General features: G+C 46.0%; 1 protein-coding gene across 1 annotated transcript; it reads right to left on the reverse strand.

Annotated features, from left to right (window-relative positions):
• Positions 1–14713: 14713 nt before the first annotated feature.
• Positions 14714–19028, reverse strand: Defb129 (defensin beta 129). The gene is made up of 2 exons (XM_034493869.2): positions 18971–19028; positions 14714–15229 (listed from the first exon to the last, which is right to left on the reverse strand). Exons 1-2 carry the CDS (start codon positions 19026–19028, stop codon positions 14787–14789), a joined length of 501 nt encoding a protein of 166 aa, XP_034349760.1. The 3' UTR covers positions 14714–14786.
• Between the last annotated feature and the right edge of the window lie 256 nt (positions 19029–19284).

Raw genomic sequence — 19284 nt, forward strand, 5'->3', positions numbered from 1 at the left:
TCTCGAAAAACAAAACAAAACAAAACAAAACAAAACAAAACAGCCAATCCCCCAAAATAAGCCACCTGTCTCCAAGTGATGGCACAAGGGTCAAAGCTTCAGACTTCTTGGCTCAACTTGGAACTACTCTATAGGGCTGTTCTGTCTGGAACTTGTGGAGGAGTTGGGGTGGGGAGGGGAGATGGGGGTGACACCCCACACTTCACCCATGACCTCCCTGGGACCTAGAGTGCTTCTGACCACTCCCAGATCCATTTTGTGCTTCAAGAGACTTGGCTTCGACCCTAATAACAGCACAATTACCTTAGCAGCAAGACTGTGGGGCTCAAGCAAATCCACAGGGAGGCTTCCTTCAAAAAAGAATACCACCAGAACCCCTTTTATGTTTCTCTACTGTGCTCTCCAAGGGTCAGCACTTCCTGTGGTTTCCCTGTGTGCCAGCATTAGCACCTTGAGGGGGCTGAGACTTCTTTGTACCTATCCCACTGGGACAAGAGCTTTGTCCCATGCTCTTAACCAAAGCACAGCCTGCTTATATTACTTGCATTTTGAGCCAGTCTGGGATGGAGAGCTGACTGGTTTAGTACTTGTCACATGCTCCACCTCAGGGTGGAGGGAAGGGTAGAGCACATGACCTAACATCAGCCAATAGACACTCTCCAGCATCATTTGGCTCTTCAAATCGACAATGTTGGACACACTGTAAAATCTTTTAAATAGAAAGCATTCTGCTTTACATATTTGAGTGCACGAAGTCCTCATGAGAACACCCCTAAGAGGCAGGCATTGCTAGGACTTCCATTTTGTAGATGAAGAAATGAAAGATGAAGAAGTAAAAGTTTGTTTGTTTTTCCTGAAGTCATCAGGCTAGTCTGGTAGAGGTAGCCAGCCTTAGCCACAGCCAGCCAGGAGCTCAGCTAAGTCGGACAGGGTTCCTAATGTTAGTTCCTTCACCACTGGGGTGGTGCTGTGGTCTGACTGATTCTGACTCCAAAATCCACATCAAAGCTTAATCCTCCAATGCTATAAACGAGGAGGTGTGTCCTTTTGGGGTGAGCACCCTTTGGAAGGTCCGCTGGAATCTCACAGCCTTTTGTTGTCCTGCCATGGGCAGACAGGGGATGCCAGTCCTCAGGAGGATGCACAAAGAGGGATCCTCTCAGAGGCTGAGTGCTAGCCCTTAAAGATACCACCTGCTGGCACCTTTATTTTGCCCTTTGCAGCCTCTAGACTTCAAGAAGCAAATGCCTGTTTATATAAGTTACAGACTCCAAAGCATTTTTGTTTCAACAGCTTGATCCAACTTAAGACAGAGAAGCTATTTCCAGAATCGAGGCCTGGGTCCTTTTTGGCTCTGAGTCCTTCCCTCGGTCTCCTTGCATGCTCCTTCTAAAAACGGGAAGAACTTAGCCTTTACCTTCAACGCATTTCTTTGAAATCTTCACAGCTGACACTCAAGTCCATTACTTGATCTTTTCCATAAACCTGGCCACAATTCTCCTCAAGCTTTAACTCTATATAAAAAGTTTTTTTTTTTCTTTCTCAGTTCCCAGTATCAGGGCCTTCATCATCATCATCAGTCCTTGACCTTCTGTGGGAGTTCTCAAAGCATAACAACTTATCTATCCTTTGAGGTCCTTTAGGTCTCTGCTTCCAAATTCTATCATTTTAAAAGTGTGTGTGTGTGTGTGTGTGTGCGCGCGCACGCACGCCAGCCATTCAGTGCGTGCAGAGGTCAGAAGATAACCTGCAAGTGTCTGTTCTCTTCTCCTGCCATGAAATTCCTGGGGGATCTAACAGGGTATTATGGGTGTCTGGCTCCTTTAACTGTTGAGCCATCTCATCATCTTTAAGGCCACTCATGATGACACTGGGTTCCCAGACAGTTCACAATAATTTCCTTATCTTGAAGACAGCTGACTATAAATTTAATGTCACCAGTAGCTGCAGTTCTTTTTTTTTGCCGCAAAACTTAAAAGCCCCCAGGAATGGAGTGTGAACATCTCAGGGTGATCTTAGTTTGTGGCTTACATGTCTCCTGGCCAAAGCTGACCTCACCTCGGAAGAGGCACTTGGTCTTTTTTTTTTTTTTTTTTTTTTTTTTTTTTTTGGTTTTTTGAGACAGGGTTTCTCTGTGTAGCCCTGGCTGTCCTGGAACTCACTCTGTAGACCAGGCTGGCCTCGAACTCAGAAATCCGCCTGCCTCTGCCTCCCAAGTGCTGGGATTGAAGGCGTGCGCCACGACTGCCCGGCTAGGCACTCGGTCTTATCAAGGAATTCTTGTTTCAAGACCAGAGTGCTGGAGAGCAAACCAGGCTGGCCAGCTCTGAGACACCATTTTCTTCTTTCCACTCTGCAGCAGCCCACACTCTCCACACGCCAGAGACAGGAATTGGTCCCAAATAAAGCCTGGAGTGACAGGCTGGTCAAGTGGGGCTCATCTGACAGATGTGTCACTTCCACACCTCTTGGGCAGACAGGGGTGTACTGCTTTGCTTTGCCTAGTACTTGGGATGGGACTTAGGTGCCACACATATGAAACAAGCAAGCAAGCCAGCCAGCCAGCCAGCCAGCCAACCAGCCAGCCAGCCATACAGCTTCCCCACCCCCCTGAGGATCAAACTAATTCTAAACAAGTCATTTACCACTGAACTGCACCCCAGCACCCGTCCCCCCAATAGGTAAAGCTCTCCAAAGGGAGTCAGGCTGTCTGACTTGCTTTCTTTGTGTCAATGAGACTTTTGTGTGGACACTGTTTTCCAGTTGTGTGAGATGGGTACTGGTCTGAAAGGAAGCACCTTTGATGGACACTGAGCACCTAGCCACTGGCTAACTGCAGAAGCCACCATTTAAATAAATATGAAGTGTTCTGATCCACCAGCGTCTCTTTATATGAGGCAGTGGGGCTGGACAGTTGCACCTACACACTGGTTGTTTTGACTGAATGTCTCTGTTGGTCATTGTAAGCAATGAGGGAAATCTAGGTGACCTCATACTCACCCCTGAGTAATCTAATAGCTACAGTTGCTACCAAGTGACAGTTCCCAGTTGTTCCTGGGAAGAGAGCACACCAGGCAGAAGATCCTATGAGGGAAGAGAGCTTGTGGACTGGCTGGTTTGTGTGTCAATTTGACACAAGGTAGAGTTATCCCAGAGAAAAGAGCCTCCATTGAGGAAATGCCTCCACGAGATCCAGCTGTAAGACATTTTCTCAATTAGTGATCAGTGGGGGAGGGCCCAGTCCATTGTGAATTGTGCCATCTCTGGGCTTGGTGGTCCTGGGTTCTATAAGGAGGCAGGCTGAGTAAGCCAGGTGAAGCAATCTGGTAAGCAGCACCCTCTATGGCTTCTGCATCAGCTCCTGCTTCCAGGTTCCTGCCCTGTGTGAGCTCCTGTCCTGACTTTCTTTGGTGACGAACAGCAATATGGAAGTGTAAGCTGAATAAACCCTCCCCTCTCCCCCAACTTTCTTCTTGGTCTTGGTGTTTCATTGCAGCAATGGAAATACTGACTAAGACAGCTTGCATGAGAGGCTGGCAGGTCAGAGTCTCTTTGAGGGTTCCAAGAGCTGCTGCCTCACACAGCTTTACAAGAGCGATGCTATCTTTGGTGAAATCTGATGGGTGTTAAGCAGGTGATGTCCTCACGGGTGTTGTGTGTGCATGTCCTGGATCCATGTCATCAGTATACGAGGGACGTGGGGCAGGGGTTGGTTTTCTGGATAGTCTGTGGTACAGAGCTTGGCTAGTGAGAGAGGAACATGGACACAAACATGTCTGCTGAGCGTTCAGGTGAGCTCCCCTTTGGGGAGTTTTCAGCACTATATTCAAGCTTGCTGGGAGGTGTGCAGACTTACTAGTAGGTAACAGGCTGCCTGTTTAATGGAGTTGTCTCTCACTGTGCTGACCCAATGAAGCCTGGTATTAGGGCAGAAATGCCCCCCATGGCCTTGGGGTTTATGGGGAGTGTCCCATGCTTGTGCTAGAAACCATAAGAGTGCTAACAGGAACATGTGTGTGACGACGTTTTCATGGTCTTGGCCACTGTAGTAGAGTTCCTTTGCCCACTACTGCTGAGTACAGAAAAAGGGAGCCAGGGACACTGGGAGCTACCGTTGGCTCAGGAGTCTAGACTGGGGTGGGTGTTACCCCCCTGTGGGGAGGGTCCCAGGCTATAGTATTTGAGGGTGGTTCTTGTGCGTGTGTTTGTGGCCCTGTCCCTTGTTCATCACTGACTTCATCTTATTGCTGGGCGGGGTGTGTACACCTTCACCTTTTGGGGGACTTTCATGGCTGTCCACAGCTGTGTGGTGGCTCTTGTCTCGCGGAATTCCTGCAAAGCTGCTGAGGTTCGGGCATTTCCAATCATTAAGCTTCCAAGTCACCCTTCTCCGACCTGTCAGTCACTTCTCCGGCTGCTGTGATAGGATACTCTATCAAAAGCTGCTGTAGGGAGGCAGGGCTTATTTGTGTTCACAGTTGCAGGGTCCAGTCCACCACTTCAGGGATCACAGGGGCAGGAGCTTAGGCATCTGGCCACATCAGTCCACAGCTGGAAAACAGAATGGTGCAGCTTACTGCCTATTTTCTGCACTCAAAGATCCCGGACCCTGAAATGGTGCTGCCCGTCTTTAGGGTGTGTCTTTTCATCTCAGTCTAGCTGAGGTTATCCCACACAAGTGTGCCCAGGGGCTTGTCTCTTGGGTACTTTTATATCCTGTCAAGTTGGCGGTTAGCATTAGCAGGGTCACTTGGGTAAAAGGATCTTATCCCATTATCTGCTCTTGGTCCACTTTTCTTTATTTGGGGTGTACAGGTAGATGAAGTGAGGAAAGACGTGTGTGGGACCCAGAAAATCAGCACTCAGTGTGGCCTTTAATAACAGGAACAGGAAAACCTGGCATATCCAGGGTATTTGAGAAGACACAGAGTTGGCAGTCTTGATTCAGTGGTTAAGAATAGTTGCTGCTCAACTGTGAAGACCTGAGTTCGGATCCCAGCATTCATGTGACGAGCTGAGTGTAGCTTGTACACAGTTATAACCTGGTGCTGTTGGGAGTGGAGACAGGAGAGTCACAGGGCCTTACTGGCTGCCAACCTAGCTTGAAAGGCTTGGAGCTCCAGATTCAGAGAGAGACTCTGCCTCAAAGGAACAAAGCAGAGGGTGATAGAGGGGGAACACCTGACACACAAACACCAGGACATGAGTGCATGCCACACAGTCCCAGAGTGGAGAGTTCATCAGAATGAGGATTATGGGTACGCATGCCCCAAGTACTAGATGACTAGGAGTTATGCCTTTGTTAATTCTTTTTAAATTTGTGCACATCATACAGAGCAAAGGGTGTCTCCAAGACATTTCACACATGCATGTCATATCTATGCCTGTTACCTCCTTTCTCTTCCCTTTCCCACTTCCAAGTCATTCTCCTTTTAGGATATCATGCATATGAGAGAGAGAGAGAGAGAGAGAGAGAGGGAGAGAGAGAGAGAGAGAGAGAGAGAGAGAGAGAGAGAGAGAGAGAGAGAGGCTTTCAGTCACTGCCTTTCTGAGCCTGGCTTCATTTCATATAAGGGTCTCCAGTTTCACCTCCCCTCCCACACACATACTTTATTTTTCTGGATTATACATAATCTTATTCATCTTCATGGTGGGGCAATAGCCATGTGCTTATATACAATCCATAACAAAATCAGTGTAGGGCCAGGCATGGTGGTACACACCTTTAATCCCAGCACTCTGGAGGCAGAAGCAGGTAGATCTCTGAGTTTGAGACCAGTCTGCTCTACATGAGGAATTCTAAGACATCCAGGACTACATAGAAAAGCCCTATCTCAAAACAATAAATTAGCGATTTAGTATTTGTACAAAATAGCAAGTTTCCTATGACTTTGTTTCTTTTTCCCAGGCCCAGGCTGGCTTGGAAACAGTGATCCTCCTGCCTCAGCCTCCAGAGTGCTGGGTTGCAAATGTGTTACCATGCCTGTGTCTTCCCTCCTTTCTCCTCCTCCCCTTTCCTTCCCTTCCTTCTTCCACTACAGATCTTCTTATCTTCTCCCCAGGCCTCCCCACTCCCCATTCTCTTTCTCCTTTCTGTACATCAGGAATTTTATCTTTAGCAGGAGGGTTTGAAAAGACTCTCTGGGCTCAGTGAATTGCACGAATTGGGAGACTGGACAGGACTCCCAGGTCTGAGGCTTCTCTCTGTGGAGCTTGTGAGGTAAAGTGTGACCCTCCGTCTGAACCTCATGTGTCTGGGACACTGACAAATAGTGGGATAGTTTTGTGAATGAATGCCTGAGCAGCAGTTTTCAGAAGCCTTTGCCCACTAAGCCCATCTCCCTTGTGGTGATACCGGGTTCTGCCGGCAGATGGCGATAAAGGCTGATTGACAATAAAGAGGGGCAGGTTTGAGACTGAGATGCAGGCTTTATGGCTTATATCACGACAGAAATGACACTGGGCATCATCGTGGCTCTTAATGTTCTTGCCTGGGCCTTACTTGCCAGCTGGCCTCAATTCTGTTCTCTGTGGCCTTCCTTCCTTTTAGTATTCTGTCTAAACTCCACCTCCACAGTTACCTGGCAACAGCCAGGTATGCTCCTTCCCACAGTTACCTGGCAACAGCCAGGTAGGCCTGGCCCACTCTAAAAGGGGCTGCTTGCCCCCTCCTCTTTCTCTTACTCTCTTACCCTCTTATTCTCTTGTCTCTAGCTCCTCTCTGTCTCCTCCCCCCTTCCCTTCCTCTCTCTCTCCACGTGGTCATGGCCGGCCTCTACTTCTCTTCTTCCTCTCTTCTTCTGTTTTCTTCCATCTTCTCCCCATCTTTGCCCTATCTCCTGAATAAACCTCCTCCCCCCCAAACTGTGTGGTCTGGAGTGATCTGTTCTGAGCTGCTCGGACGTCTAATGCTGATGTCTAACTCGGGTGTGTTGGGCCAAGATAGAAGAATTCCTGGGAACCTCCGTGCTGCGGGCTGCCTCAGCCACTGGCTGCTGTAACTGGGCAGGACATATACCATGTGGCCTGCCTCTACCGCTGCTGCCACCACTGCTACGCCACGTGGATGCCATCTGCCGCTACCTGCCATCACTGACTGCATAAATTTCCACTGTTGCTACGGACCAACTTCACTCACCGACGTGGGCTCATGAAACTCCTGCTGCGGCCCACCGCGTGGTACTCTGTCACGTGACTTAGGCAGCCAGACAGGTCCACACAGACCTCATGGTTCCACCCTTCCTGATACCAGACTGCATAATCCCGCAAACACACATGGGCATATTGTTGGCAAGGAGATTCTAATTGGCGGGAGGGACCCTATACACCCAGATAGGGCCTGGCCAGCCTTCCCTGGGCTGAGAAGTGTTGGCATTTGACTGCCCTAGTCCATATGACTGGTCTCCTAGCTGAACTACTACTTAGGACATTGGCTGATGGGTGACTCCACCCTCGAAAGCATTTTACAGTCTCCCCCCAAGCTCTTGCAGCTGCCGGAAATCCTGGTACCAGGTTGAACTGCTTTCTGGCGATCTCCAGGAGTTTACTGAGGCCCCTAGATAGTCTCGTGAAGACCTGATATCTAGGCTGTTGCCTGATTCATTACCGACTTCTCTTTCTGGATACGATACGAATAGCTCAGTAAAAATCTCAAATCTCTAAAATTAATGCCTGATTTGAGGCCTTCCAAATTGATACACCTCTGCAATAAAGTCTGGATTCGGTACCCTCTAGATAACGGGTTAACATGGCCACCTAATGGCATGCTAGACCCAGTCATTTTAAAGGGTCATCATACATACATACAACAGTCTGGTAAATGGAAAGAGGTTCCGCATGTCCAAGCATTCATCTAACTTCACTCTAATACCACTATGTGCTGCCTGTTACCCACCCCAGGTTTTTTTAACCATCCCCCACTGATCAGAGTAACCATCCACATGGTCCCAGGAAAGATTTCTTGAGCTCAGAGCTAACCCTGCCCTTCCCTGACCCTCGATCTATGACTCTTCCCCTTGGATGAGACACTTTCCTTCTCAAGACAGTTTCTGGCAGCTGAGTACCCCAGGCCAGGCCTAGACAGATTGTTCACTCTCAAGGTCTAGTCCCTAGTGTGTCTCCTCTGGGGGTCAGTCTTTTGCCACGCCACCTGCTAATGTAGGCCTCTTCCCCTGCTCCTCTGTCATTTGTGGCTGACTGCAGCCACTTAGTTCAGCCAGTTTGCCTGAAAAGCAGCGGGTCTGGGACCCTGCTTGCCCCCTTCCCCTCTGTGGTTCTTAGCTCTGCTCTGGGTCTACTCCTTACATTCTGCCAGGGACCTTCTCTGGGACTTGCTTCCCCACATGCGCAACCACCCGCACAAAGGGCTTGGCTGCCCGTGCACTCGAGGGAGGCTCTCTCTGCCCAGGACCTATAAAGTGAGTGTTAGCAGTGCCTTCTCCCACAAGAACAGCTAACATGAACGTTGCTGTGACACACTTTTCCTTGCCCACTGCAGACTCTTTAGCCGCCAGAGGCACTGGGCATTGACTTCTGGCTGCCAGTAGGAAGTCCCGTCCTGCCACCACCGCATGGACCTGACGTGCAGCACCTATGCCCTCAGCTGCAGACCCATAGCACAACCCCAGGTCATGATCTATGGCCCACAGCCCCAACCCGCCAGCCATATGATCGTATGCCACTGTTGCCAGCTTTCTTATTCTGGTCCTAGCCAAATGTTTCTTTGCTAATACAAAAATGTGCTTTTCTCTACCTACACAACCTGCCAAAGTTACTTAAGGCTCTTTCCTATCCCGTCTTAATAGATTTTTACTACTGCTATTAAATTCTATTCTGTTATAATTAATGCGTATGGCTCTCAATCTTGTCAGAAGTCTGCTAATAGTATATTTAAGTTTATGGCCGACAGAATTCCCAAAGCCTCTAACAGTTGGACCCAAGATGGTTTCAGAAGACTTGGACACCTAGAAGATACAGCCTAGATTGTATGTGATGATATTGTCACTAACACAGTGGACTAAACTGGATGTTCTGAGTCAAATGACTTGGCTAAACGAAGGTAAGTCATTTCTCATGTCACACATATCTATTCCACAGAGAAAAAGCCCTGTGTGTTCTGCGCTTGGAAGCCAAACTGACTTCACCTAAGAGACTATGGAGACCTCAGGAACTGTTGGCTAGTGGACTCTGTCATTTTTTTAAAATAATATATAACTGGTAGATTATTGTTTACTCTTTCTCAGACTTCTGACTACATTGACAGCTAGGCTTTCACAGATATTATCTGTTACCTCATTACCTAAACTCAGTTGCCATCAATTAAATGCTTCATATTTCCTCTTCTTGTGATACCACTGTCCTAATATTATCTGAGTTCCTATAAACTTGCCTAACTCTAATAAAACATTCCACTAGGTGGCTGGAGGAATGGCTCAGTGGTTAAGAGCATGGACTGCTCTTCCAAAGGTCCTGAGTTCAATTCCCAGTAACCACATGGTGGCTCACAACCATCTATAATGGGCTCTTATGCCCTCTTCTGGTGTGTATGAAGAGAATGACTGTGTACTCACATACATTAAATAAATAAATCTAAAAAAAAAAAATTCCACTATACGACCCAGCAAAGGCTCATCTTAAAGACTGCTCATGTTGTTAACTCATGCTGTTATCTCTTTTGTAAACTTATAAGCTACAGGAAACCCACTCAGATCTACCTCTCACAGACCAAATAGACGCCATCCAGATAAGTACATCTGCCTAAAGTTTCCATTTACCTATTCCAATGGGTGGGATCCCTCTGGGTTTCAAATATACAACTTAGAAAAAATTTTCTTTCCCCCAAATGTACTTAATCTTATTCCCTACATCTTGTCAAGTCCAGTTACATCCAGAACAGCTCCAGAGAAGCAACCCCCAGATGCTCCATCTCCTGTCACACACACAGCTGCTTCTACTGGACCTGTTTCTTCCGACCTATCCTCAGATGGCTCCATAGACCCTGGACAGCAGGGAACAGCCAACTCTCCTAAGACTAGACAAACATCCCCCATACTCATTCTTCTAGGTTCCCCCTAGAGACACATCGCCCCAATGCCAGCAGGAAGTAGCCAGATATCACCTTGTTCTGTAGACCAGGTTAACTTTGAACTCACAGAGATTCATCTGCCTCTGTCTCTCAAGTGCTGGGACTAAAGGCCTATGCCACCACTGCCTGGCCTTATTTTTACTTTTAAGTAAGTTTGTACATATGTATGTTTCTGTGTGTGTGCATAAATGTGTATGTGAGTATGCATAAATATGTATACATGTGTATGTATGTGTGTGCATATGTATATATATATGTGTATGCATATGTTTGTATGTGTATGCATATATGCATATATGCATCTGTGTGTACATGTGTGTATGTGTATGGACATGTGTGTCTGTGTCTATATGTGTGTTTGTGTGATGTGTGCATGTGCGTGCATGAGAATACGTAAATGCAAGTGTCCAAGGACATTGGAAGAGGGAACTGCGTTGCTTGGAGCTGGAGTTACAGTTAGTTGTGAGAGGCCCAATGTGATTGCTGAGAACAAAACTCTGGTCCTCCGGAAGAGCAGGGAGTGCTCTTAACTGCTAAGCCATCTCTCCAGCTCTTCCTTTGTTCTTTAGATGTGACCTTTGACCTTGGATGCTTTTTTCCTCAAGTGTAGCAAAGTATTCAGGTACATTTTGTATATTTGCTTCAGGTCAAGAAATCATAATGATTTCCATGAGACTTTGGGGGAATTGGAATTAGAGGCTACAGTAACATGGCCACTGTAACCAGCGCTTCTGAATGCTCAATATTTCTCTGCCTGTTCATTGGACAAAAAATGACTAAAACATTCAAAATTGAGGTGTTACTAGGTGTGGGATTACATCTCCGCATTCTAGAGGTCTAGGCTGTATATAGCAGGAGACTCTGTCTCAAGGAGCGCCCCGCACCCCATTATAAATTTTAACTTCACCGTATACTTCTTTTATCTGCCCATGTGACTCAGGAGAGAAGTTTGTCGTGCTGTCCTCAGGCTGTTCCAGAACTGTCCTTCTAAGTCATTGCAAGTCGTTTCCCTGGTGTGGCTAATGCCCCAGCCTACATACAATTTACTGTATTCACCTCACCTCACCTCACCTCACCTCACCTCACCTCACCTCACCTCACCTTACCTTATTTTTATTAGTTTTCAAGACAGGGTTTTTCTGTGTACCAGATCCCTGGCTGAACTGGAGCTCACCCTGTAGTTCAGGCTGGCCTTGAACTCACAGAGATCTGCCTACCTTTACTTCCCAAGTGCTGGGACTAAAAGCATGAACCAACACACCAGGCATTTTATTTTTTGAAAGTGGGTCCTATTATGTAGCTTGTGCTGCTTACAAACTGACAATCCTCCTGCCTCAGCCTCTTGAGTGCTAGGATCATAAATGTGCACACCTACGCTTGGCTAATTTGGATTCTTTAATTTTATAAGATTGATATATATATATATAATATATATATATAATATATATATAATGTATATATAATATATATATGATTTATTTTAAATTGTTTATATGTCTGTCTATCTCTGTGGGGTGGTATGACCATGTTTGTGGATGCCTGAGGAGGTCAGAGGTATCAGATCTGTCAGAGCTGGAGTTGCAGGCGGTTGTGAACTCCCCGACATGAATGCTGGGGACTGAATTGGAGAGAAGTGTACACTCCTAACCACCAAGCCATTTCTCCAGCCTCTGCTTTTTGAATTTTAGGTATTTTTATGTTAGGTACAAATGTTGAAGTAGTTCCTAAATATTCAAATTTGAGCAATACTGGAGTGGCTTCAATTCACATCAGCCCCCTATCTACCTACAGATGTCCATTTGAAAATGTTCACCTGTTAAAGCAGGTGTCTCTCACGGGCTCTCATCTGTATCCTTCACTTCCCAACAATGGGAGATGCTGGGTTACTCAAGGTTAACTGAAGACAGGAATAAGAGAAGCAAAAGCCAAAGGCAAGAACATCACGCCTGAGTGATGGGGACATGCCAGCGGCCAGAAGCAGTGGGCCGTTGGGACAGAACCACTGAGTTACTGCCTGAAGCACCTATCTTTACTGGACCTCAAATGAGATTATCCAGGATGAAGCAGGAGCCTCCATGCTAGGCCAAGTCAAAATGAACAGATTAACTAGCATGGCACACACTAGCTGAGCCCTCACAGAATAGTTAGAAGCTTGGTCTTCATCTTAAGCACATTTCTGCTGGGATCAAATCCAGCTCTTCAGAATCTAGGCAAGGGCTTTACCTCTGGGCTACACCCAGCCCTGTCATGCGTGAGCCTCCCACTTAAGCAAGGGTTGTTGAGCTACAAGTATTCCATGCTACTGTAGGGCTTGACCAGATGATGACATTTTTCTCAGCTCTGTGTGTAATTGTGTAGACTTTAGGCTTCTTAACTCCTGCGCTCTGTCGAGGATGCCTACTGGGATGTCTGTTACTAGCTGGTTTGCGGGGCACTAGTGGGAGTCGGTCTTTATTTTTTATTCTTTTCTTCCCTTCGAGAAGCATACCTGGTGGTGTTATCTGGGTTGGGCACGGCAGCTGGCATCTTGAGGCAGAGTAGTTGTGACATTGGGGAGACCTTCCCAAGTTTGGCTTATTAAGATTCTCAGTGAGCTAGGAGGTTTCACTAGGCTCCCGAGGCTCCTTCTCCACCCGACAAAGAGTCCAAGTGTCACTATGTCAGAGGCAAACAGTTGTCCGTTGTGTAGGGTGGCACTTCTCTTTGATGTAGCTGCCTGTGAGGGGGCCATGCTTCTGTAAATAGTTCCAGAAAGAAAGAAAGAAAGAAAGAAAAATAGGATCTAAAACATAGCTAGTCAGGGTTGAAGTGGTGGTCAGTGTATGAGCCCTTGCTGCTTTTCGAGGGGACCCAGGCTTGGCTCCCACCACCATGTTGCATGGCTCACAATCATCTGTAACTCCAGTCCCAGGGATCTGATGGCCTCTGTTTTCTGTCAGCACTTGCATGGACATGGTGCATATAAACTCATACAGGGAAACACACATACATATAATCAGTCAATCAATCTTTAAGACAAAGAAAATAATGAAAATGTCTGTAGTAATTCCTCAACCTACCACTGATTAACCCTAATGCAGTTGTGGCAAAGGCTGGAGACCTGGGTTTCAGGAATGGAACCTCTGTAAAGGGTGAAGAAGAGAACAGACTCCACAAACTTGTCCTCTTATGGATCATGCAGCTCTCCATGAGTTCAAGGCCAGCCGGGTCTACAGAGCTGCAGGACACCTAAGGCTGTACAAAGAAACCCTGTCATAAAAATCCGAAAAAGACAGACAGATAGATAGATAGATAGATAGAGAAAGAGAGAGAACACGAAGTAGGAAGGAGAGAAAAAGAAAGCTAGGAAGAGTTGGAGGATGGGAAAAATATGAAAAAAATATATTGTACAAAATTCTAAAAGAATAAACAACTCAAAAGTCCTCTGAGGCTCTCCCCTTTCAAACATTGGGATTCTGAGAGGTATGTCCACTAACTTTTCTCAAGCTCCAGTCTTGAATAAACCTGCCTCTCTCCACTGTGATGGTCACTTTTGATTGCCCGCTTGATACCACCTAATATCACCTCAGAAAGCTGTCTCAGTGGGAAATTGTCTAGATCAGGTTGGCCTGTGGACCTGTCTATGGGGGATTGTCTTATCATGTTAATTGGTGTGGGAAGACCAGCACAAATGTGGGTAGCACAGTTTGTTTGTTCCCTGGGCTAGGGACTTGCAGTGTGTAAGAGTAGAGCCATTGAGCACATGAGCAGGTGTGCATGCATGCATGCATTTCTCTTTCTTCCTCGACTAGGATACAGTCACTGCTTCAGGCTCCTGCCTTGACTTTTTTGTGATCATGGGCTATAACTCAAGCTAGGAGCCCCAATCCCCTTTCTCCCCTAAGTGGCTTTTGTTAAGGTATTTATTGAACCAACAAATTAGAACAAGGCCATCCATCAGTCTCTGTCTTCTGACTTTTCTAGTTCTGGAGAGAAGCAATGGTAGCACATCCTCTAGCTCTGGTAATGACTTCCTTGGTGTTTGTGTGAGCCAGATTTATTAAGTAGTACAGATGAAACACATGCAGGTGTTTGTATGTTCATGGTACTGCAGTAAAACTTTCCAAAGACTGGGATGGAGGGCCACACCATTGTGGTGTGGACAAAGAAAGGAGGTGTGGTCTGAGATTGTTAAATTACAAAACATTGGCATCTCCAGTAATTAATGACTAAATTGATGATAACATATGGGTAAATGATTCAAGGCCACACAGGTGAAAAAATGTCAGAATAACTTCTGTATGACATTGTTTCAGACATGTTACACTAAAATAATGTTATTCAAGTGAACTTCGCCAGCTTCTGTTTTTCTCTGTGTTCTGGTTTGCATAGGGGCCTTTCCTCCAGATCTACAATAAGAGAAAATACGTCTTATCCATTGCCACAGGAAAAGCCCATCAAATGAGCATCAGGTTGAGGGGGCCCGAGGCTCAGCTGAGCCAGGCTTGCTCTCCCCTGGCATCTAAACTTAAAATTCATCCCTCCAAAGAATGATACCATTACACAAACTGGAAGTGTCCATGGTATTTATTGTATATCTGGTTACAGAACAGTTATGTCTTATTTTAATGCCTGTGGAGGTAGAGAGGAGCCTGTTGCCTCAAGAGAAAGACCTGCTACCCACTAATCTGCTTCCTGGATGCCATGGGGGTGCTGGCCATGTCTAAGGTGGTCCAGGTTGGGGCTGAGGGGCAGCATTGGTGGAATCCCTGCTCTGTCTGGTGTGCCTCTCGGTGGCAGCAGTATCATCCATTCGGCGTCTCCTGGTTCTGGTGATGACGGACTTTGTGGGGACAGCATTTGGGCTGATAGCAGAGTTGGTATGGGGCAAAAGGTTCTTGGCAGCCAGGATTTGGGAGAGTGACAGTAAGGGTTGGTTTCTCTGCATCTCCCCTGTGAGATTCGTTTCAATCGTCATCATTTCCACTACGTCTTCATCCGGTAGGTGGGGTATTTCTTGTCGAAGGTAGCTTTTAATCAGTTCTGTCGCTTTGGGGCTCATGCAGCACTTTTTTTTTTTGCAGTCCTGCATCTGGGTTTCCTCTGGGAGGCAGCTGTCTTTGCATTTCCCAAAGCCCATCAAACATTTTTTCGCTGCCAAAAATTCTGCATGGGGGAGAGAAAGAAACCACTGGGCCAAGGTTAATCATTAGAGGTGGTGTCCAGACTGCTGGTGGGTGGGGATTAGAGTGAGAGGTGCTTGTCAGCCTTTAGGGACAGTGTTTGATGATGGGGGTGTCTCAGAGAGGACCCAGAGTTCACAATAGATCTCTTGTTTAGTCTCCTCTTCTTGAGTAACCTTAGAAACGGTATCACATACCCTTAATCTCAACACTTGGGAGACAGGCAGATCTCCGTGAGTTTGAGGCCAGCCTAGACTACATAGAGAGTTCCAGGCTAGCCAGGGCTACACAGTGAAACCTTGTTTCAAATTTACAAATATTCAAGAGTGGAATGGAGATAACTCGGTTGGTAAGGTGCTCTCCATGCAAGCATAGGGAAGTGAGTTCAATCCTAAGAGTCTATGTAGAAAAGGCAAGTCTGGTACCGTGTTTGGGAAGGCAGGGATGGACAGACAAGTCCCTAGCCTAGTCACTGGTTGGCTAGCCTGACCTGACGGCTGAGCCTCAAGCCAACGAGAGATCCTGTCTCAGAAAAACAAGATAAATGAATCAGGCTACTATGGCACACACCTTTAATTCCAGCCCTTGGGAGGCAGAGGCAAGTGGATCTCTGTGAGTCTGAGGCCAGCCTGGTCTACATAGAGAGTTCCAGGCCAACCAGAACCAGGGATACAGAGTGAAACCCTGTCTCAAGAACAATAGAAACAAAAACAAGGTGAATGGTAACCAAGGACAGACACCCGATTTGTCTTCTGGCTTCCGGCACAAGGTCATGGATATACTCTGTGGTTTCATAATGGCATCTCCTTCCCTCCCTCCTTCCCTCCCTCCCTCCCTCCCTCCCTCCCTCCCTCCCTCCCTCCTTCCTTCTCTTCTTCCCTTTCTCCTTCCCTCCCTCCTTCTCTTCTTCCTTCCCTCTCTTCCTCTCTCACTGTCTCTCCCCTACCTCTCTTTCCTCCTTCCCTCCTCCTCCCTCTCTCTGCCTTCCTTCCTCCCTTCTTCCTTTTCTTCCCTCCCTCCCCCCTACCCTCCTTCCTTCTTATCTTCCCTTCTTCCCTTCTGTTTGGTAGTACTGAGCTTTGAATGCTGGACTTTGTGGCAGTCGCTCTCTCACTGAACTACATCTCCAGCCCTAAGACAGCATTTTTGACTTCCAATTTTGCATCTTTCACACAAGCAGAGCCTCCCACCCCCCATATGATGAAAACAACAATGTCAGTAAAAGTAATCCAAGAAAGAATCATGATTATTATTTTAACATATGCTATATTAGTGAGTTCAGTGGGAGATTTCAGCACATGTGTACAATGTGTGCTGATCAAAGCAAGCCTTCCTTTGTTCAACCTCGGGTAGTCCCTGGTATATTATATTCAGGTGGACTATTTCTTTTCCTCGGCTTAAGACAACATGTAGTCCTCTTTTTCTGTGTGGTCACATAGAAGAATGGAATGATCATTTGCAGGAAAGAAGCAGAATGGAGGCTTATGTTTAGTGAAATAAACCAAGAAACACTTCTAAAACAGAATTCATAGGATTTCCAGAAGGGTTGTTTTTTCTGAAGCCTGTCATCTTTGACCTCTGTTAATCACTAGACCTATGCTTCCTGGGACATGACATTTTGCCACTTCTAGCTTCTTTGGACACTCTGTGCATCAGAGACCTTATTTGTTACTGTAGCTCCAACTTCATCAGTATTAAAATAACCCATAGGTTAGCATCTCTTGCTAGTTTCCCACTGCTCTTAGGAATTCATTCTCAACTGCTGAATGTGCCACCCCAATGTCTCACTGTGTTTCCTCAACTAAGAAATCTTTTCTTTCTCTGTTACCTACCTTAATAATTTTATTGACCTTATGTAAATTAGAGGTAATTTATTTAACATCAGATAATTTCCAAAGGTTATAGCACCTGTGACAATCTGCACAAGACTGGGTGTGTCAGCATCCTGCTGTGGAAGGATAAGGGGTTCAAGAGGCCTCACCCCTTCCTGAGGATCTTTATGTAGCTGAGGTTGGCTGAAGACAAGAGATACTTTCTTCAGTGGTGTAGCCACTGATAAGTTGACCATGCTCCTGTAGATAGCCCATTGCCCATGCTTCTGAAAGCAACCCTAATAAAACTCACTGAGCCACAAAATAAAAAAAAAGGAGGAGTGGGAATGGGGATCAGCAGGAGTGCGGGGGGGGGGGGCAAGAGAGGGTAGGGAGTAAATATCATAAAAATATACTATGTACATAGAATATCATAATGAATCCGATTATTATATATAATTAATGCATGTCAATAAAAAATAAATAATTCCCAGAGAACATTTAGCATATATATTTGCTTTGTTATTTTCATACATCTTCACATTGTTCTTCTGAGGACCACAGAACAGGCATATTAGTACCAGAAACAGTCACACTGACTCCCCCACTACCCTCATGCCAGTTTTGAAGCTGAACATGGTTAAGTGACTTTACTCAAGGATGCACAGACTTACTTGCCTATGTTCCCAACATAAGAACATTACAAACATCTTTGGCTCTTTATTTTCTTTATCTGACTCATTATGATTCTTCCAAGTAGCTGGGTGTTTCTTGATCACAGAGACAAGCCTCCATCTTTCTCCCTTTTCAAGAAAAGCAGACAGTCCCCTGTTCTGTCATTTGCTAAAGTGTGTCCCTAGACACCCTTATGGTAGTTAGAGGGTTTCCAGGAAGACAGAGTCTGAGAGAAATCATAAGACTCTCCTGGAAAAGCTGATATGGAGACATAGACCTGCTTACTGAATCCTAAAGGTTTTTTTTTTTTTTTTAATTTATTTAACACAGAGGTAAGAATCTCATCCTTTGTGCACAGAGGTACATAGAGATTAGACCTTTGCATTAAGAGATGGTTTTAATGGGAGTGGGGCTGGTGGTGGTATTGTTTGTGTATTCAGGAACTGTCTGACATATTTTATAGACTCTGTCTCTTAGCTTACAAGTCAACACAGGTCTTATGAGCTCTAGTCCGGACTTAACCATATTTACAAAGCACTTGCTATGTAAGCACAAGGACTTGAGATGTGGGCCCTGAAGCCCATGTAAAGCCAGACGCAGTGGTGCAGGCATCTGTAATCCCAGTGTTCCTACAGTGCAACAGGTGGTGGAGAGAGGAGAATCCACAGAACTGTCCCTCCCGCCTCATGGGTCAACTAGCCTGGCATACACAGTCCCAAACAACAGAGACTCAGCCAAACAGGATGGGTGGCAAGGAGTGATACTTGATACTGTGCTCTGACTTCCACATGCATGTGCCTGCATGTTCTCTCTCTGTGTTATATACCACATTGATATTCTCTCTCTCTCTCTCTCTCTCTCTATCTCTCTCTCTCTCTCTCACACACACACACAGATCTTAAAAATGCAAAATATGGTTAAGTCAGGACCAGAGCTCACAAGACCTGTGTTGACTTGCAAGCTAAGAGACAGAGTCTACATAATATGTCAGACAGTTCCTGAATACGCAAGCAATACCACACTTTCCTTGTAGCTACTTGATGTCTCCATCAGACATAGTCTAGGGATTGGGTCAGCTCTCCAGCCACTTTTTTTTTTTTTTTTTTTTTTTTTTTTTTTTTTTTTTTTTTTTTTTTTTTTTTTTTTTTTTTTTTTTGCATCTCTTAGGGGTCAGCACCACAGACAGCCCAATTCTACTTCCTCACATCTGCCGTCCCCAAACCAGGAGTCCACATTACCTGATTTCACCGGATACTGAAGCATGAGGCTGGCAAAGAGAGGAAAAAGGAGCTTCATGGCTGTGTGATAGAAAAAAGCCCAGGGCCTGGGCTACTGTTCTTGGGCTCTGGCCTTTATTGGCCTCCTCATGGCCTTGGGCCATGAGCAGTGAAGTGTAGCCAAAGAAGGTCTGTGTGCTGCTCAGGAAGCTGAATTTTCTCTGATTCTGTTTGATAACAGTTTTCCAGCAAACTTCTATGTGTTGCTATTTTTTTGTCTTGAGGGGAACACAATCTATCCAAGACAAGAAAAAGAAGATGATCTTTATACTTTT

Source organism: Arvicanthis niloticus, chromosome 2 (genome assembly GCF_011762505.2).
Source record: "Arvicanthis niloticus isolate mArvNil1 chromosome 2, mArvNil1.pat.X, whole genome shotgun sequence".
In the NCBI taxonomy this organism is placed as follows: Eukaryota; Metazoa; Chordata; class Mammalia; order Rodentia; family Muridae; genus Arvicanthis; species Arvicanthis niloticus.